The following is a 22,322-nucleotide window of genomic DNA, read 5'->3' as shown; positions in this document are numbered from 1 at the left end:
GTCCAGCGGAAAGGCTGTTTCCCACGGATGCAGCTGGTGATTGGGTCAGACCAGCGGGCAAAGTCTGGAATGAACTTGCGGTAGTAGTTCGCGAACCCCAAGAATCGTTGCACCTCTTTCTTGTTGGTTGGCGCCCGCCATTCCAATACTGCTGTGACCTTTGCCGGGTCCATGGTGAGCCCTAGTGGCGAGACACGATATCCCAGGAAATCTACCTCTTGTAGATTAAAAGCGCATTTTTCCAACTTGGCATAAAGTCCGTGGTCCCGCAATCGTTGTAACACCATTCTGACGTGATTCTCATGTTCTGATTGTGATCTAGAAAACACCAAAAAATCGTCCAGGTAGATAATCAGGAACCGATCTAGATAATCCTGAAAGATATCGTTGACAAAATGCTGGAACGTTGCGGGAGCTCCACATAAACCGAAATTCATAACCAGGGTTTCGAATAAACCGAATTTTGTCTGGAAGGCAGTCTTCCACTCGTCCCCTTCCCTGATGCGAACTAGATTATAAGCTCCTCGAAGATCCAGTTTGGTGTAAACTTTAGCCCCTCGAAGCCGGTCTAAGAGGTCTGAGATCAAAGGCAGGGGATACCGGTTTCGTTTAGTGATATTGTTCAATGCTCTATAGTCCACCACCAAGCGTAGATCCCCTGACTTCTTTTTCACAAACATCACTGGGGAAGCGGCTGGGGATTGAGAGGGTCTGATAAACCCCTTGCGGAGGTTTGTCTCTAAGAACTCCCTGAGAGCTTCTTGCTCTGGTTCAGTCAGGGAGTAGAGGTGTCCTCGCGGAATCGGGGCCCCCTCCACCAAGTCAATGGCACAGTCATAAGGTCTATGTGGGGGTAGTCTCTCGGCTTCTTTTTCATTGAATACATCCCAATATTCTGAGTACTTCTTGGGCAAGGTGATGATGGGTTCAGCGTTAGTGGCATGGCATACCTTGGCTACAAGGCAATGGTTTTGGCAATATTTTGAAGCAAACTGCAGTTCTCTGTTGGACCAGGAGATGCTTGGGTCGTGGAGTGTCAGCCATGGAATTCCCAAAATCACAGGGAAGTGGGGAACCTTGGTAACAAAGAAGGAAATCTCTTCCATGTGTTCCCTTATCCACATTCTGGTGGGTTCCGACCACTGGCTTACTGGACCTGTCTTGAGGGGGCGGCCATCGATGGCTTGCACCACACGGGCGTTCTTGAAGTCGTGATATTGTAATCCCAGAGAGTCGGCATACTCTCTGTCAATGAAGTTGTTTGTGGCTCCTGAGTCTATCATGGCATGGACCATGACGGGTCCTTTTTTTACTGACCACAAGGTGACCACTAGAAGAAATAGGACCCCGGTTGGCGGCTCTTGAGTGGGTTTTTTGACCGGGTTGGCGAGCCTCTCTACGCCCGGTCGCTGGCTTCCCCCGCCGGCTGTGCACCAGCCGCCTCAGACGTCTTCGTCTCCGTGGAGGACGCCACCGCCAGACGAGCGGCGGGCTTCCCTTTGGCTGGACACTCTCTGGCAAAGTGGCCCCCGTTTCCGCAGTACCAACAGAGATTTAGGCGTTGGCGACGGGCCTTCTCGGCGGCATCTAATCTGGGACGCACATTGCCCAACTGCATCGGCACCTCCTCGCTTCCTCTGGGGTATGGGGCTGGTGGCGGGGGTCTCCACACTGGGCGCGGCTGGACGCCGGTGGGAGCGGGAGGTCTCGCTCCGGTCCTACCGCTCTGGCCTCGGATCCATTGTCTTCTGTTGGCAATCATGACTTCAGCTCGTAAACATTGATCAATGAGTGCTTCAAGAGAGTGTGGAGGATCCACCTTGGAGATTTCCTCCAGCATCTCGATGTTGAGACCCTCCCGAAATTGTCCTCTGAGGGCTATATCGTTCCATCCGGTGTTATGGGCCAGCACTCGGAACTCGGCTATGTACTGGGACATGGGTCTGTCCCCTTGGGAGAGGCGCCGGAGTTTGTGGCCGGCTGCCTCCAAATTGTCCTCAATCCCCCAAGTCGCCTTAATGTGATCCAAGAATTGTTGCGCTGATCTTAGATGTGGGGAGTCTTGGTCGAACAGTGCCATCGCCCAGTTGGCCGCTGGCCCGTCTAGGAGACTGTAGATCCACGCCACCTTGATGTCTTCTTGGGGAAACTCGGCATTACGGGCCTCTAGATAAGCCTGGCATTGGCGACGGAAAACATGAACCTTAGAAGCTTCTCCAGTAAACTTGGTTGGCAGCGCCAGGGCCAGGAGACGGATTCCGCGTTCCTTCAATCCCCTTATTTCTCCCTCCTACGCATTGAGCTTATCACGGATGCGGTCCACTTCATCCTTGTCGATGGTGTAACTGAGTGGTTGGGCCCCCGGTCCGGCTCCGGTAGACATTCTGGCCTAGGTTAATTGGTGCTTAGGGGGGCGGAGTCAAACTGTCACGACCCAGGCTGCAGAGCACCAATAACCATACACAGAGGCCAGAATCTATCTAATATCTTTATTAAGGAAATATATAAAGTTAATAAAAACAAGTATAGGAAATAGTCCAGAAGTAGACCTTTCAGGAAAGGTCAAAATTAGTCCAAAAAAGCAATGTCCAATATGAAATATTAAGGTCCAAAGTTGTAATCCAATAACCGAAACACTCACTTGCCAAGCAAGTGAGGGGAGATGACAAGGTCCTTTAGTCCATGAACTTGAGCAAGGCTAGGAAATAACTTGATTCTTGGCACACAAAGCTTGATTCAAGGCAACAAGGAAACGAGGAGCAAGAACAAGATCCGTGGTAATTACTTGGCGAGGTCCGGAAAACAAGGCAAGATCCAGGGAGAAAACAAGGCTGAGAACGAAGGCTTGGAACAGGAACAAAGGCTTGAAAGCAGGAGTAGCTGTCCACACACGCTGCTCCGGTAGCTGACGAATTGACTTCACAAGATTCCTTCGGGAGCAAGGAACCTAAATAGGCCTCGTTTTCCCACCAGAGAACACTTCTCTGGGGAATCAGAAACGAAAGTCAATCTCTGTGTCCAGATGTATGACTCCCTAAAATTTCTCATGGCAGCAGGCTTAATCATCTGAATGCTTTGCTGCAATTCTCAAACTCCTGCGATTAGCTTGTTGCACTCCTTTTTGCTGGAGATAATAATTACGGCGCGAAAAAGGGGGAGAACTCGACTCAGGGCTTGTTTGGCAGATTTCTGGAAGACAAGCCTCCTGCAGGTGCAAAGGCTCAATTTCTGGCTGGGATAGTTCCTTTTCTGGCTGAAATGGTGGAAAACCCAAGTTTTCCTCTTCATCATTCACCACAGCACTAGGAACGGGACTACATGGCCCATGAGTCATCACAGTACAGTCCTTACATATATTGGCAGTCCAATCACACCTGGAAAATGTGTACAATTCTGGTCACTTGCATCCCCAAAAGGATACTGTAGAGCTGACTTGATTCCCAGTTTTTAGAGGCAAGTATAACAATAAAATATAAGAAAGGTGAGATATAAATTGAATGATGCACTATAAACTGTTGAGAAAAGGGCAATCAAAATATTAAAGCACCAGAAACAATTTCACCACAAAAGAGGTTTATAACAATAGCGAGTTTATATCTTTGGAAGCATAGATTGAGAGATATGATAGAGGTACAGGCTGAATCTCCCTGTTGGATATCTGAAATCCGAAATACTCTTTAGTCACAATACACACATATACACACACACAAATGCAGGTGTTCCAAATTCTGAAATAATCCAAATAAATTTTGGTTCAAGCATTTCAGATAAGGTAGACTCAACATGTATATACAATTAGGTGTGGTAGAAAGAAAGCTTGTTTCCCTTGGTCACAAAGTTAGAACCTCACATCCTCACCTACTATAAAGTTTTGGTGGAGATTCTGGATATTTAAGACGGAGTTAAAGAAAGTGGAATTAATGGTGACCACCTGGGGGCACTTCCAGACTATACTTAAACCTGCTTCTAAGAGGGTTTAAGTCCCCACATCCCAAAAAATAACGGGCTTTGCCTGTTGGCAGACAGCCATCCCAAAAACCTTCTGGGTGGCATCAGGCCACCCCCTCCCCCCCCAAAAAAAGCTTTAAAAATAACGGAAAACTTACCGGATCACCATTAGGCCTCTCTGTAGGCCCCCTAGAATGTAGCAATGGCATGCCAGGAGGGTTTACCTGCTTTGTCTCAAATTACTTTGCTTTTACCTGAGGCGTCGTTTAGACGCCTCAGGTAAAAATCTTACAGGACCCGTGATATGGGTCCTGTCTGAAAGGGCCCTGGAACGGTTTCAAAAGGGTGTTGTATGATTTCCTAGATGGTAGAGCCTTTGGTGTTGACCAGTAATCATGAATACATACTTTCTCTAATATACTTTGCAGACCTCATGTATCTTTCTGTTGCTGGGGTGCAAGGTGCTTTTATGTCGGTGTTCTACTTCTCAGTTTTCCTTGGGCATCTGACCAACCACTTCATGGACACAATGCTGCACTAAATAGTTGTTGGTCTGACCCAGCATGGCTTTTCCTAAGTGATTACTGAATTGAACTTCCACACCCATTTCTAATACATCAATCCTGGAAATCCTAAGAGCAAAAAACTGATACTATGAGCAATAACAGGGGCATCTATATACTTTGACAATTTTTCTTTACTTCTAGCTTCTTTGTATGTCTTTTGCTCAATGTGAACTGAAATTCAAACTGTTGTTAGGTTCCTAAATGTAATTAGGCACTCAATTATTCTTGCCAAAAGCTAAAGAATATTGGCCAAAAATAAGAAGTATTTCTCGGCAGAAGTAGAATTTCTCCTCCTTGCAAAATTAAAAATTGTTTCCCTAAAACTACTCTACCAAATGAAGATATGCAAAAGACTTCTGCACAAGAAAAAAAAGCAGAGTTTGTAATGGTCCCCTAAAGAATACTTTCCTTCCAACACTTTTCATCACATTAAACATTATTATGGTCGGACTGAAAACCAGTTACAAAAATCTGAAATGTTTGAGCCTCAGTTACAAAAATGTACAAGTATGCCAGAAATCTTTGCATCTCTCTGCCAATTTCATAACAGAAATATGCAACACTGTCTTCAGGCTACATGATGGGTAATAAGTTTACTTACGCTCTGCTCCATAGCAATTAACACAAAATAAATCAATGAAGAAAATTGTGTCTATTTTTTAAAAAGTAAATTAAAACAAAACACTGTTATCATAAAATGAAGCCATAACAATGGAAATGTTTAGAAAAATAATTCCAAGTTTTTCTTTAATTTAAGAATGGGGAAAATACAATGTGGTAGAAAGTGTGCCTTTTTTCTCAGGATGTAGCTTGATTCGATTTTTCAAATAAAATCAGAACTATTTTAAGCAAATTATAAAAAGAATCACAATGGTATGTGGCCCATGGTTCACACTTGGCTTCCTCGCTATAATGTTAGAGGCCTATGTCTGCGCTTTGCTTCTGATCGACAGAATAATATTTGAAGAAACTGATGTAAAATCTCAGTGCTCTGAGCAAGCTGGTTGAATGAATTATGTTGGGTAACACACTGTTGTAATGCGTGTAAGTGTCATAACATCATGAAGAATAGCACTCTGAGAAGCCCTGAGGTGTATCCAAAAGCCTCCCTATTTTTATATCATCTTCTCCTGCAAAGTCTTTTGTTTTTAATGTTGAGTCTAGAATTTTTATCTGCTTATCAAGTTTCATTTTATGTGATGTATGACGGTAAAGGTATGAACACTATTTGTTACTCATCAAGCAGAAGGACCAAAACCTGTAATCAGCCCTCTGCACTGCTTCCTTTATTCCATTTTATAGCACCATAAATTGTGTCTAAGCCCTAAACATGCAAAACATGGAGGTTACTGTCTATTTTTAAGAGGAAGTGACTCAAATGGATCCACAAGAAGGAAAAGAGTCCCCTTAGTTCTTTTAGGTCGGCTGCAAGATTTTGTTCAAAAAGAAGTCAACACTTTTTAAACAACTTTTTGTTACCCTTTTAGATTAAAAAAATCTTTGTTAAGCACTCATATTGAAAAGCACAAAGGGTTCACCAATAACAAGTAATGAGCACCAAACTACTCTTTGAGTTGGTTTCCTCTCCTGTTACACAAATATCAACAAGTTTTAAAATAATTTGCCTGACCCCTAAAGGCAAAATAATAGAATCTATATATGAGATTGTAGGCCTTCCCTAAAACAATTCTTCTAAAATAAACATGAAGCAGGAAGAGTCTTCCAGTTATACTTACTCTTAAAAATGGTTTTAGAATCTGCCTGTTCAAAGGAGTATTGACAACAACATATAAGAATTCTTCGCCATGTAATCCTATTTCAAACCTTGGTGTTCACAATCATAGTGTGCTAGAAATATTGTCTTTAGAGTTTGGGGCTACTACTGCTTCCAAGTTATGATAAGTAATGCTGGATGCAGAAGAGTCTACATGAAGCCGCTGGGAGAGATCATCAGGAGTTTTGGGGTGCGGTGTCATCTCTATGCAGATGATGTCCAGCTCTGTCACTCCTTTCCACTTGTCACTAAGGAGGCTGTCCAGGTCCTGAACCAATGCTTAGCTACTGTGTTGGACTGGATGAGGGCCAACAAATTGAAATTGAACCCAGACAAGACAGAGATCCTCCTGGTCAGTCGTAAGGCTGAACAGGGTATAGGGTTACAGCCTGTGCTGGATGGGGTCGCACTCCCACTGAAGGCACAAGTGCACAGTCTGGGGGTGATCCTAGACTCACCGTTGAGCCTGGAGCCCCAGGTCTCAGCGGTGGCTAGGGGAGCCTTTGCACAATGAAAACTTGTGTGCCAGCTGCGCCCATACCTTGGGAAGCCGGACCTGGCCACGGTGGTCCACGCTCTTGTTACATCCCAACTAGATTACTGCAACGCACTCTACGTGGGGCTGCCTTTGAAGACTGTTTGGAAGCTTCAACTAGTCCAACGGGAGGCAGCCAGGCTGTTAACTGGAGCAACGTAAAGGGAGCGTACCACTCCTCTGCTACGTCAGCTCCACTGGCTGCCGATCAGCTACCGAGCACAATTCAAAGTGCTGGCTTTAGCCTATAAAGCACTAAACGGTTCCGGCCCAGCTTACTTGTCCGAACATGTCTCCCACTACGACCCATCATGGAATCTAAGATCTTCCGGGGAAGTCCTGCTCTCAGTCCCGCCAGCCTCACAGGTGCGGCTGGTGGAGACGAGGGACAGGGCCTTTTCAGTGGTGGCCCCCCACCTATGGAACGCCCTCCCAAATGAAATTAGACAGGCTCCCTCCCTTCTGTCTTTCCGAAAGAGAACAAAAACGTGGTTATGGGAGCAAACATTTGAACATGAGTAGCAGCAGAATCGCGATATGAATATATGACTGGACATGAAAAGCACCTTAAATGTATATTTAAATGTATATTTATGTAGGTTTTTAATGTATATTTTAATTTTTATTGTAATTTTAAATCTTTGAATGATTTTAAATTTGATGTAAACTGTTTGATGTATATTGTAAGCCGCCCTGAGTCCCCTGATGGGTGAAAAGGGCGGGGTAGAAGTGATGTAATAAATAAATAAATAAATACATGGGTCTGAAATCTAGTTATGTTTGGCCCATTTGTCTCTTTGGGGCTATATATTGTTGGTTCACCAGAAGTGATGAGATGAGTTTCATGCCATAAGTGGCAGTCAGCATATTCAATAAATGAAATCCACATTACTCTCCACTCTACCTATAATTTGGGTAAACAGGGGCAACACAAAATATGGGTGGGATATTGAGACCTTGAAGGGACCTCAAGTCTTCAGACTCTTTAAAGGAACTGTACTGATTGACAGTGTGCTTCTGGTCAAGCTTTGGACTTGGATGTACGAAGGAGCCGCCTTGAGTCCCCTTGGGTGAGAAAGGCGGGGTAAAAATGTTGCAAATAAATAAATAAATAAATTTCCCCATATATACAGCTGTTTGAAAACTGAGATCTGCTAGTGTGGCCCTGCTCCATGTCCTACTCATAAAAATGATATATCACAGGGAATTTTTATTGTTAATTTTTGTGTTTGACTGTGCTGTATTTTGTGTTTTATATTTATTAATGTGTTATTAATGTTTATTCCATTTTCTGTATTTTATTGTATTGAACTTATTGTATTATGTTGTAAGCTGCCCTGAGTCCCCTGGGGAAAAAGAGCAGGATATAAATAAACTTTATTATTATTATTATTATTATTATTATTATTATTATTATTATTATTATTATTATTGATTATGATGATGATGATAATTTTATCTGTTGAGACCCCCTATGAAATCCTACCATTAGAGATCTGGTTGATGCTAACATTTGTCTCTTTCAGGTGCCAAGTTAAAACAAGGGGTTTTACTAAACTGTTTGAAGACAGTTCTTATTTCTTTTAAACTTGCAAACGTATGTGGTTCTAACTATGTATGTAGATGTAGGAAAGAGCATTCTCTGCTATGGCAAATTTGTTCTGGACTGCCCAGCCCTTGGATGACAAATTGATCTGGTATTGCCTTCATTTTGGTGTCAAGTTGGCAGCTGGCTTTTATTAAAGCCTTTCGGACTTAATGGTTTTGTTCAGATGTATTTATTGTATTTTGTTAAATTATTCAATCGTTTTAATTGCTTATGTTTTATCTTCTTGTATTGTATATCGACATTTTTGCCAGATTGTGAGCCACCCTGAGTCCCTTCGGGTGAGAAGGGAGGGATAGAAATGAGGGAAATAAATAAATAAATAAATATATCCATGCATTAAGGATATAAATCTTCACTTAATTGGTTCTCAAAGTAAGCAACAAGAAATTTCAACTATTTTCTTCTTGCTGTGACAAAGTCTTCCAAACTGCACTATTTTAAAATACTATTTGATAGGAATTATCCTGCATGCAATTTTTTGCCTTTTTAACAGTGTTTTTGGACCAGGAAACTGCATGCTAAAATATTAAGATATATTATCATAAATATGATTTTATATGTAAAAAGGGTGGAAATATCCTTGTCACTTCAAAATTCTTCTCATTACGGCTTCACAACACCAGAGAAACATATTTTTCAACTATCTTTTGAACATTCTTTCCATCACTGGCTCACACATGATTTTTACACTGTTTTAATTTGTTAAATAGTTTAACATGCTTCTAGTTGGTTTAAATTTAGTAGTATAAGCAATCCCCAAGTTACAAACATCTGACTTACTAACAATTCATCGTTAAGAACAGGGGTGAGACAACAGGAAGTGAGATAAATCTACCTCTCAGAAGGAAAATTCACTTTTGTAAGAGTTATTATGGGGAAAGGTGTCTCAACCAAAGCTTTATCACCAATCCTTGCTTTCACAACAAGCCACAATTTTCAAAATCCAGTTATCACAGGGATAGAAAGTGAGATGAAATCTTCTGAGCAGGGGCACAGACAGCAAAACAAACACCACAGGGGTGTTAACCCTTCCCTATGCTAGTCCTTACTTTGAAAGTAGAGGTTCTACACTGGGAACTTTATTTTTGTGCCAAAAAGTTGTTAAATAGGTGGATAATGATGTTAAATTGGTGGACTGGATAGCAAAATGTGCTATAACACAATGTCCCTTGTGCAAAGACAAAGTTTTTACAGTTTAATAAACTTTCACCATGTTTTTATGATAGAACCAATTAGAAAATGACATTTATAAACAGGAACAAAACCCATAGTGCAGAAACCATTAAAGCACCCCCATCCAGCTTCTGAATAATAATAATAATAATAATAATAATAATAATAATAATAATAATAATAATAATAATGATAATGATAATAATATGTTCCTAAGTGTTATTTCTTGTTTAATTGTGTAGTCCTTACTTTGAAAGTAGTTCTACTTCAGGAACTTTGTTTTTGAGCCAAAAACTTTCTTAAATATGATGATGTTAAACTGGTGGACTGGAGATTACAGTAAAATGTGCTATAACATGATGTCCCTCATGCAAAGACAGTTTTTTCAGCTGTATAAACTTTTGCCATGTTTTTATGATAAAACCAATTTGGAAATGACATTTATAACCCAGGAACAAAAATAACCATTTATTAGAATTTTGGCTAGCTGCAGAGGGGCAAATCTCTCTGCTACTGAGCAGTTCACTGCATTCTGGGAAATGTAGTTTAGGGCAGGGCCTTTGAATTATCTGACATAGGGCTCATTCTTTCCCAAACTACATTTCCCGAAGTTCTGTGCTATCTCCAGCAAACACTGTTCCCTCTATTCCCACTCCTAATGCCGAGACTCCATAAATTTACAGAGGAAAGGCAAGGCACTAAGGCAGTCTTTTTGGCTTTGCTTTCAGCTTTGCTTCCTGGCACTGAATATGAAACTGACTTTGGGACCCTTGCGAGATTTACAAAATTAAAATGTAAAAGTATGGGGTAAGTTTAGATTCTTAAATTTTTGGTGCGGACCATGCCCACATATTGGATATTGCCTTGTAATTACGAATTTAATGAATTTGATACAACTTATGAAGACTAACAAAAATGCACACCTCTAGTGTTTACAGTATATAATACCTTTTCCTCAACAATGAGGCTCAAGATTGCTCTCAACATATTTAAAAACAATACAGATTAAAACTTTACAAAGGCTGCAATAAAACTATAAATATAAAAATTCAGAAAACAATTAAATAGTTGATACATTAAAAATTAAACACTGAAATTCATTACCAGACGACATACAAGACTGTTTTAAATTTTAAATTCCTTAGTTCAAATTTATTTTAATTGTGTACAGTGTCAAGATCCTATGATTATAAAAAGGGTTATAAATATTTTGATAAATAAATAAAGTGAGGCTCTGAGGGCAATAGGAAATATATCTTGGTATTAATAAGCATATGGGAAGCTGTTTTAGACTTAGCTCATTTAGCTCAGCATTATTTCCACTCAGTAGCAGGGGCTCCCAGCAGGATTTCAGACAGGAGTTCTTTCCAGCCCTACATGGGCTTGTCAAGAGTTTGAAACTGGATCCTTTTGCATTCAGAGCCTATATGCTAAACCACTGAGCAATGGCTCTTTTCTCGTTTGATTTATTTTAAAACTAGAGCTGCCTTGTAAAGATTTTCCGATTATGTTTTCATAGCATTACTGTTTGAAATATATGCAATTCTTTTCATTTTTAAGACTTTGCTTGTCACCCTATGGAAGAGGTGAACACTGTACCCAAAAACAAACATCCCCTTCCCTCTTCTTAAAACATGTTCTATCTAACATGTAAGATTATTTTTTTTACTAAAATTAAAGTATCACACTGTCTCCAAATTCTGCATTTGACTTTTTTTCTTTTTGTACATGGAATTTCTCTGAGCATTTCTAGCTGCCTCTGAAATCTTCAGATGATATTTGACAACATTATAGAAGCATCCAAAGTTATTTTTTAAAACTTCCTAATACCTTAGGTTTATTTTATTGACTTTTAATTTCCTAATTGGAAGAATTGGGCCGACCAACATAGGTCAATGGGCGTAGGACTCACACTTTATATTCTATTGAAACAAATTTGTATACCACACACACCTATAGAAGAGTCCTAGTATAGAACTCTACATACTTATTTTATTGTTTTCTGTATCCTGCATCTTAGGTGTGTGTGTGATGAAAAATAATGCATTAGCCACAATTCAATTCTAGCTACTCCAGTGGAAAAATAAAGGAAGCAGCTAACAAAGCCTTTATTAAAGCAACATTTCTTAAACAAGGCACTGATATTCATGATTATACAAGCTGGGGAACTTTAACACATTGCTGGAATGTTCCAGTAAACGGAGTTATAAACTAGTAGTTTAACTTAAGCCCTGGGGGGAAACTGGCAGAATTAGGAAGACAGGTTTCTTTAATTAAGCCAGTTGTTTTGTTATACTATAAGAACAAAACACTGGCTACTAGTGTGCTAGAATAATGAACAGTTAAATAAATATTTTTCAAAGAAGTAGCTGCTTTATATCAGGAAAAGGAAAGGTAAAAATAAAGTAAATAAATAAATAGCCATGTTGGATATTTCCGGCATAAAATGGAGGGAGGGATACTTGATTATGTGTGTTTCCTTTAGTTTTTCTTAAAGATATATGCTCATAGGATACTCATTACAAATTACATTTTAAACACTAGCTTAGAATTGTCATTTAGTTTCCCTTGTAGCTTCCAGTTTCCTTGCTTTCTAATGTTATGCCTTTATCAGCTGCCACTGTTATTGCTATTATTGTATTACTCCTAAACGTGAACCAGCAGCTTAAACTCAAGCTTACAAGGCTCTTTCAAAAATGACCAAAATGACTTCAGCAACTGACTGGCTGAGAATCAGTGAACTGGACTTCTAAATATTTCAGTTTCAAATCACTTTTATTGTGGAGTACTAAACTGCTTTATATTAGTTTTAAATAAGTATAATTTATTATCTTTTCACAGGCAAGTAGTTGTTGTTGAGGTTTTTAATTCCCACTGCTGGATGTGGCCACAAAGACTGTAGCACAATTCCCGATGATCATTCATGATTTAGGCAAGTTTGTCTACAGAGATACAGATAGTTTTTCCAATGCAGAAACACATTTTCTGACCAGAAACCATGTTTTCTGCATAGAAACACAATTTCTGTGAAGAAATACACATATTTCTGATCAGAAATATACTTTCTGAAAAATGTGAAATGCACATGGTTTTTCTGTGAAGCAAACATATTTCTATACTGAAATAAATGTGTGTTTCTGTGCAGACAAATGCTTTTCAAAAGGCAAAATCTCTTCCAATAATCTCACAACCACCTGTATTTTTTATTTTTTTCTCAGCTGAGAAGAAAATAGCAAACAAGTATTTTTCCATATCTGATGGAAGTCATTTTGCATCCCAGCCATGGGGAAAAACATATAATACAAATAAAATAAATAAATATGGTCTAAACAAGTTATAGGTACATCTGGCACAGCTGATTTAATATTACAAATGGATGTCCAGAAAAATGAATATTCACCTTCTAATCCAATGTAGTGAGAGATTCATATCTTTGGGGTAATAATAAACATCTTATAAGATTGTTGGTGGTGAGAAGCTTTCCCTAAGTTAAACATGGGATAAAGCACAAGAGCGCAAACTCTGATGACTGGTTTGATGGCTATTACTGGAGTGTTCTGCACTTTTCCCTTAAAAAGGAAGTATATAACACAATCCTCAAACTTCCTCCCATTTTCTTGTCTTACAGAAACTATATTCCAGCAACAAACAGCGTGTTTTCAATAAACTAAACTTATGTGAAGGGAGTATGTGACAAATTTGATAGATTAATTATATAATAATAATTAGTTATTATTATATATATTTATACCCCGCTTTATCTCCCCCAAAGGGGACTCAAAGCAACTTAACACAAAAGCATCAGCATAACCATTTAAAATATACCAATATACAAACATTAAAAAAGGATTAAATATAAACAGTATTAAAAATTCTCAGTTAAAAATCATTAAAACAAATTCAAAGTTAAAAACCACAGTACCCCCTGAATTGATCTTAAAAACCTTCATCTTTAAAAGCCTGTCTAAATAAAAAGGTTTTAACCTGCCACCGGAAGGACAGCAGGGAGGAGGACATTCTGGCTTCCCTGGGCAGGAAGGGAGTTCCAGAGTTGTGGGGTAGCCACCGAAAAGTCACACCAACCGAGTCTGAGATGGAGGTAGGACCAAGAGAAGGGCCTCTCCTGAAGATCTCACGGCCCAGGCAGGTTCGTACGAGGGGATGCGGCCAGCCAAATAGCCTGGACCTGAACTGTCTAGGGATTTTTTTCATGTCAGGAGCGACTTGAGAAACTGCAAGTCACTTATGGTGTGAGAGAATTGGCTGTCTAAAAGGATGTTGCAAAGGGACGCCCGGATGTTTTACCATCCTGTGGAAGGCTTCTCTCATGTCCCCGCATGGGAAGCATGAGCTTACAGGTGGGATCTCACCCCACTCCCCGGATTAGAACCACCTACCTTTCAGTCAGCAGTTCTGCTGGCACAAGGATTTAACCCACTGCGCCACCAAGGGCGCCTTGTCTAGGGATTTACAGGTCATAACCAGCACTTTGAATTGTGCCCAGAGACAGTCTGGCAACAAGTGGAGCTGCTACACTCTGTAGCCTACCCCAGTTAGCAACCTGACTGCAGCTCTTTGGATCAGCTGAAATTTCCGAGCACTCTTCAGAGGCAGCCCCACATAGAGCATGTTACTAAGGCACCATGACCAGATCTGGCTTCTCAAGAAATTAGGATTAAGGGGATGCTATTGATGTAGTAAATCTTGATGTCAGTAAGCCTCTTTTAACAAGAAGCTTCAGTTATTCTTACAGACAACCTGGCAAATTGTAGCTTAGACAAATGTCACTATTAAGTGAATTTGTAGCTGGTTCACAGACAGAACCAAAGAGTGCTCCCTAATGGCTCATCATAACCCTTGAGAGACGGGTGGTGCTATTCTGTTTTAAAATAATTTGGATGATGAAATAAAGGGCACACTCATCACACCTGAAGATAAAACCAGACATTACAGAAGACAGAAAGTGGTTTTGAAGATGGTAGAAGCAGTCCAAAACTAACAAAATTAATTCAGCAGGGATAAATGTAAGCCACTACATTTAGGCAGGAAAAACCAGATGCACAAATACAGAAATGTATGAAAAAAGATGTAGTGATCTTGGTAACACGAGTCAACATTATAATTAAGGTGGCAAAAACTCACTCCAATTCTAGGCAGAACCCATAAGAACATAGTTTCTGAATAGAGAGAAGCAATATTATCACTCTTTGGTCTGGGATACTGTGTTCAATTCTCAGCAGTACAATTTAACAAGAAAATTGAAAAACTAGAATGTTCCACGATCTAAACCAATTGATTCAAATTACAAAAAGGCAGATTCAAATTACAAAACCTTAGCATGAGGTTCATGATGGTGAGAACATTTGCTGTTTGTGAAATCCTGGTTTCTATAAGTATTCCTTTCTTGTGTTTCCTCGGCTCCCCACCCCAATGCACCTCACAGCCAATTAAAAATATTAGGAACTAATGAAGAGTTGATATTTTACACAGCATGGTTTTAGAGTTGACACTCTGCCATTAGTCTGATTTTTAAAAATAAATAAATAAACTGTGAAGATTTTAGATGAGGTGACAAGAGATCCCTATCCCCACCCCACCCACCATGGTTGAGCTGGGATAAGCAGTGAGTCTGAAAGCTCTACAGCAGAAACAGGGCAGCACTGTGGCAGAAACACATATATACCAAGTCAAAACTCGATACTCAAAGTCTTCACAGTCTAGTAGACTGGCATCTCTCTGCAGACCATGACTTTTCCTAGTAGACTGTCCTAGAAGATCTTGTCCAGATCTTGTTTCTGGAAGAATCTCAAACAATGTTCCAGGTTGGAAAACAATTAATGAAGTAAATAATTTTGAAATACACCTGAGTTTTAGAAGATGGTCAGTTCAGTTACATGAGTCATTATGGCCAGTACCATCAAAGTTCCTCTTTAATACATTTCTCCAAAGCTTTCACACTTTCCCTGTGTGTTGTGATTACTAAATACTCTTTTTTTCTAAATAACTCAAGTGTCAGAATATGTTAGAGGCAATGTTTGTTACTAATAAACCAATGCATCATACTATTTAGCTAAGACGACACTGAATACTCCAGTCTGAAAGTGCTTCAAGAACCCATTGTTATCTTCTGTAGTTGATAAAATTCTGCAGAGTCCAATAGAAAAGGAGAGAACAACATGTTCAAGCTGTTCCCAAATGAGCATCTGACACTGATCGCTACTGGGTAAATATATAACTCAGTTTTCTCTTAAATTATATTGAGACATCAAGATTTTTGCAATCATACAATTGTAGACTTGAAATTATGATAAAAGCTGTAAGTCAAACAAATGTGCCCCTAGGCCCATCCAATACTTGGAACGCTGCCAGAAAATAAAAACATTAGATAAGCAAAATTATCTGCCTAAGAAACAGATGGAAAAAACGTAGATTTTTTTCTTTTATATCATTACAAAGATTATAAAAACTTTGGGTGGTTTGTGAAAATATGCTTTTGTCTAGCTCCTTCTGACAATGGACGACAACTGCTCCAGGTAAAAACCAGCAGACTGATGGAGGGTTAGAACAAGTTCAGTCTTGCAAAGCCTCCTATGATGGAGAATCACACAATATGTATACCATGCATGGGATGACTACAAATTAACATATTAATTAACTCAATCTCTTATTATGACATTGATATACATATCCTATGGCTAATGCTATATCTTTCTCAGTCCGGCTTTAGACCTGGTCATAGTACTGAGACGGCTTTGGTCGCCTTGGTGGATGACCTCCACAGGGAACTGGATAGTGGGAGTACGACCCTGCTGGTTCTCTTGGACATCTCAGCGGCTTTCGATACCATTGACCATGGTATCTTTCTGGGTCGGCTCTCTAGGATGGGCCTTGGGGGTACTGCTTTGCAGTGGCTCCAGTCCTTCCTGGAGGGCCGTTCCCAGTTGGTGAAGCTGGGGGACACCTGCTCAGACCCCAGGCCATTGACCTGTGGGGTCCCACAAGGTTCCATTCTGTCCTCCATGCTTTTTAACATCTACATGAAACCGCTGGGAGAGGTCATCCGGAGTTTTGGAGTGTGGTGTCATCTCTACACAGATGACACCAACTCTACTACTCTTTTCCACCAAACTCCAAGGAAGCCCCTCAGATATTGGACCAGTGCTTGGCGGCTGTGATGGGCTTGATGAAGGTGAATAAGCTGAAGCTTAATCCTGACAAGACAGAGGTCCTCCAGGTCAATCGTACGTCTGATCGGAGTATTGGGTGGCAACCTGTGCTTGACGGGGTCGCACTCCACCTGAAGGCACAGGTCCGCAGCTTGGGGGTCCTCCTGGACTCATCACTGACGCTTGATGCTCAGGTGTCGGAGGTGGCTGGGAGGGCCTTTGCACAATTAAAACGTGTGCGCCAGCTGCGACCATACCTTGTGAAGTCTGATCTGACCATGGTGGTCCACACCTTAGTTACCTCTAGATTGGACTATTGCAATGCGCTCTACGTGAGGCTGCCCTTGAAGACGGCTCAGAAACTTCAACTGGTCCAACGCTCGGCAGCCTTGCTTCTAACTGGAGCCCGTTACAGGGAGCAGTCAACTCTCCTGTTTAAGGAGCTCCATTGGCTGCTGTTCACTTTCCGGACCCAATTCAAGGTGCAGGTGATCACCTACAAAGCCCTGAATGGTTTGGGACCCTCCTACCTTTGTGATCATCTCTCCCCCTACAAAACTGCACAATCTCTTCATTCATTGGGGGAGGCCCTCCTCTCGCTCTCGCCACCGTCACAAGCTCAGCTAGTGAGGACGAGGGAGAAGGTCTTCTCCGTAGTGGGCCCCCCGCTCTGGAACTCGCTCCCCAGGGAGATCAGGCAAGCCCCCACCCTGATGGTGTTTCGGAAGAGCCTGAAAACCTGGCTCTTCACACAGGCTGCCCATCCCCATAATTAATTATGTTCCTTGACCTTTCCTGTATCGGTCGCACTTCTCCTGGTCAATCTTGATATTAAATTAGGGTCCTCCCATCCCAAATTGAACTCCAATGAATTTGTAGCACTTTATCTGTTACCTTGAGTTTACAACTTATAACAAAGTGCACATTAGCTAGTCTATTACTCAACTTCGCTGTTTTAAATTCCATGTTTTACTAAGTGTGTTTTTATTTTCATAGGTTAATGTTTAAATTTTCATAATTGGTGTATGTTTTGTTTACTGATGTATTGTTTATTGTCACTGTTTTTATCTGATATTATTTGTGAGCCGCCCCGAGTCCCCTTCGGGGGAGATGGAGGCGGGGTATAAATAAACTTATTATTATTATTATTATTATTATTATTATTATTATTATTATTATTATTATTATTATTATTTGATCCCCTTAATCATGAAATCTTGGTACAGAATTTAAAAGAGAAAGAAACTGGCTTAAAATCCCCAGTTGACATTTCCCATTGATTTTGATTTAGGCCAGTGTTTCTGAAATTTTAGTCTTCTAAATGTTTTGAACTTCAAACCCTATTGGTCAAGAATTCTGAGAGCTGAAGTCTAAACCAACCGGAAAACAAAATTTGAGAACCCCTGATTTAAGCTGTTTCAATGTGATGATGGATTTTCAACCCCCCCTCCCCACCAAGATTCCTTCCCTCCAAGTGAAAGTGGGACAAGAAGCATTATGGGGGAAAGCTACAATTTTCCATAATTCACATAAACCTAACATTTTCCCCCTTTTATAAGCTAAGCAAACACACCCAGCAAGCAAAAAAAAAAAATAGATACAAACAAGCTAAGTGTTATTTCGAATCCTTCAAAATTCAGTCAAAAAAGCAACAGCCACTGTGTGAAACATATTTTGTATAACTACATTAATTTGCAGCACAAACTATCTCCGCCTTTTACAAGAGAGAGATTAATGAATTCAGAGGTGCTCTTAATCCTCATTTGTGAAGAAAAAAGGAATGAGGATTTACATTCCTAATTGATGGGACTTGCTCATGTGAGCTATGAAATGTATTGACAAATTGGAGAATGTCCAAAGAAGGACAACCACAATGCCGATCATTCTAAAAATCAAATCTTATGGAAAAGGGAGCTTCCTGGCAAATTCAGCAGTCAGGAGCTTTACTACATTCATAGGTGCCAATGCATCCCAGCTCATCCTACTCCACGAACTTCCCAATCTTTGCTGTATCTGAATTTTGCATTAGAATCTAGTGTTAAATTGGGGGTGGGATTAGAGTCCGCCACTTTGATGCTAGCAGTATTATGACTCTTCAAAAATGCATTACTAAATAGTTGCAAAAGCTTTTTATTTAAAAATGAAATGCTGAAAAATTAATATTTCTTTTCACAAAAGGAACCACTGCAATCTTACTTACATTGTCAACACACAAGACTACTCTCTCACATCTGTTTTTAGGAACACAGATGCTAAAAAACATGGGCGATCACATCCCATAGAATTAAATTTTGGTGACATGAATGTGGCCACTTCAGCATGTTAACATTAATATCACAGCCATTTGACAATATGGGGCATGACAATCTACAGTCGGTGGAAATTGCAGCTCTGGAGATTATGAATGTAGAAGGCTCATTGTATGTGCATGCTCACATTCTCACACACAACTCATGAATGCATGTGCGCAGACACTCATCATTTAGTAGAGCATAATAAAATCCAGATGCTCTTTCTAACTGGATTGAACAATTGGGCACAATTGATGCCTTCCCAGGCTCTCTTTGATTCAATTGATGTGTTCTAGATGGAAACGCAGTTAGGCTTAGGTCAACACATATAAAATTTGTACTATGTTTTGACAATGCCAACCTGGATGACTGGTATTTAGATTTCTTTTTGTGATTCACCTCAAATTTAAGATTGATACCAGGAAAACATAGTATATTTAAGAAATCCAAGAAAAACTTGAATGAGGACTCCCACAAAGGGAGATCTCTTTCCTCCATTCAAAACAAGGCCTATATTGTCTTTTGTGATGTCCTGAATTTGTAGTTCCCTAACTGGCCCAAGGAATATATACGCACCACTATTGCAATGGGCACATTTATCCCAGGGACAAATCCGGCTTTATTTTACCAAGATGACCAATGAAGTTATTTATCATAGCAACTATTATAAATAGTATCATAGCAACTATTAGGAGCCTCCGGTGGCCTAGGGGATAAAAGCCTTGTGACTTGAAGGTAGGGTTGCTGACCTGAAGGCTGCCAGGTTTGAATCCCACCCGGGGAGAGCGCGGATGAGCTCCCTCTATCAGCTCCAGCTCCATGCAGGGACATGAGAAAAGCCTCCCACAAGGATGGTAAAACATTAAAACATCCAGGCGTCCCCTGGGCAACGTCCTTGCAGACGGCCAATTCTCTCACTCCAGAAGCAATTCCGGTTGCTCCTGACACAAAAAAAGCAACTATTCTAAAGAAACTATACCATAATTTAAAACAACCAGAAATCTTATTTTTTTATAATTTCAATTGATGCTCACTTTGGGCAGCAATTTTGCTTACAAAGTTCTTCCATGTTCTTCAGTTCCTTGATATAATTACAAAGTATAGCCATAGTCTCTTCTGAAAATCATGTTGGCATTCTCTCATATTATTCATTTATATCATCATTATAGCTACTTACTGTAGCTATCCAAGTTTTTTTTATTGTATTTGGAAATAAATATATCTGAAAGTTGATAGCCATCTTGTGATAGATAAAGAAAAAAATACAGATAATATTCCTTAAAATTCTAAATAATTGTCCTTATCTCCTAGTTGATGAATTAAGTTCATTTCCCCCCTGTGATTTCTTTCCTGTTATTTTAAAAATGTGTTTGGTGTGTCCATAGCTTTTATCAGTTTGTCAATGGGTCCTGTGACCTAATAAAGATTAAGAATCATTGCTGTATATTGATGGTGATCCTAATATGGTGTAATTATGGTTCCCAGAATTTCAAATCAGTTAATGGTTTAATTGCTTATTTATCAACCTTACCTTTCTCATATGAGCTCCAAGGGCATAAGCATTTTATCCTCATAATACTTCTATGAGGTCAGTTAGGCTTAATGATGATGATTAATTCATGAGCTGCATTTGAATGAGGACAAACTTGTATATTCTCAGTTACAATGCCTTACATTACATTGCCTTACTCTACATCAGTGGTTCTCAACCTGTGGGTCCTCAGATCTTTTGGCCTTCAACTCCCAGAAATCCTAACAGCTGATAAACTGGCTGGGATTTCTGGGAGTTGTAGGCCAAAACACTTGGGGACCTACAGGTTGAGAACCACTGTTCTAGTTTTTAGAAATAATGTAGGAGGACAAAAATATATTTATTTTGTTGTATTTTCTTCTGTTCTCTGTTTTATGGGTCCTTAAAGCTTTACTGGCTCTCTATTTTTGAAACTATAGGTTGAAAGAAGAGTTGTGGATTACATTGTCCTTAACAAGCTCTATAGTATACAGATAAAAGACATGAGTATCCAGGATATTATTGACCATTGGTTATTTTAAAACAGTGAAATCAAGTTTTATCCATAAATTTTCTGTTGTTCCTTTACCTTGATTAGCAATTCAGCATGGCCAGTTTATACTGATGTGTTTTTCTGTTTCGGCACTAGTAAATGACCAGTAATTTCTTAAGACTTGTCTTCCAACTCAAACAAAGAACAAGCAAACAAAACAAACCTGAAAACAAATTAGGGGTGCAGGACGCAAATAATTAAATGCAAATAGCATTTAAAGATCTAGCAGACCTGATTATATGAGTGGCATGAGAGAATAAGATACCAAAGGTACTGACCTGGAAGTCAAGCTGGTTTGGAGCAGGGGTGAAAGCAGCCATTTGGAAAGTAAACCAAAACAAAGGAGGGAGATAGCAAGAGAATAAAGGGAGGGAAAACATTAGTTTTTTCAACATAAAAATAAGCAGATGTTATATCAGCAGTCTATTTTCAAAAGGGAAATCAACAAATAACATTAGTGCAGAGTGTTTCATTGATGAGTGATGAGCAAAGCAACAGCTGGGGAGGAAGTACCATTGTTGCTTGTGTACTATGGGAAGGCTACTTTAGAATATGTATACATCCCTTCAGTATACACATACAAGTGGAAAGTAATGAAGTAGATGGCAGTTGCTAAGCCATATGTTCAGCAGGAGGCATTCGTGTATTTTTAAGAAAACAAAAAACAAAAACAACATCAACCAACATGGATTTCAGGATGACTCATATGCAGCAAGTCATCTTCACCATGAAAAGAAGCTGAACGGCTTGGCTAGATGTTCAAAGCGTTTTATGTCAGAGATTCTCGAATACTGATCACTTCCACTGATCAAAGGCACTACTTTTTCCCATGGAAATATAGCCCGCTCTAAAGCTGAGAGCAATCTTTTTTCAGTTCCAAGCATAAGAGTATTAGATCATCGCTGAGAATGTCCAGATGCTTGATAAGTTATTTTGTACGAAAATATTTAACATGTCCTTTCAATTAACCAAAACACACATGCATACCCTTATCTAATACCAAACTAAAATAGACCCCAGAGCCATCACAGGTGCATATTCTTGCACTATTTTGCAAAAAGGTGATTTATTATTTTTTAAAACAGCAGAAACAGCTGCATAGCTATTTTGGCATGCTGCTTTTTATTATTTCAATCATTTTGCTTCATTTACGTGGAATTGTCTTTATGTATTTCAGAGGAAGGTGCTTCTGCAGTT

General features: G+C 39.8%; 1 protein-coding gene across 18 annotated transcripts in view; it reads right to left on the bottom strand.

The window, feature by feature from the left end:
• erc2 (ELKS/RAB6-interacting/CAST family member 2) overlaps window positions 1–22,322 on the bottom strand; it is a 698,491-nt gene that overhangs the window by 390,721 nt on the left and 285,448 nt on the right. For 14 of the 18 annotated variants that reach the window (XM_062969888.1, XM_062969892.1, XM_062969893.1 and 11 more), the window contains one exon: window positions 21,404–21,415. The exons of the other annotated variants lie outside the window; for them this stretch is intronic. In XM_062969888.1, the coding sequence (XP_062825958.1) occupies window positions 21,404–21,415 (12 nt within the window). The remainder of the gene's footprint in view (window positions 1–21,403; window positions 21,416–22,322) is intronic. 18 annotated transcript variants of the gene reach the window in all.

Source organism: Anolis carolinensis, chromosome 2 (assembly GCF_035594765.1).
Source record: "Anolis carolinensis isolate JA03-04 chromosome 2, rAnoCar3.1.pri, whole genome shotgun sequence".
Taxonomy (NCBI): domain Eukaryota; kingdom Metazoa; phylum Chordata; class Lepidosauria; order Squamata; family Dactyloidae; genus Anolis; species Anolis carolinensis.
This window is presented reverse-complemented; position numbering and strand designations above follow the sequence as displayed.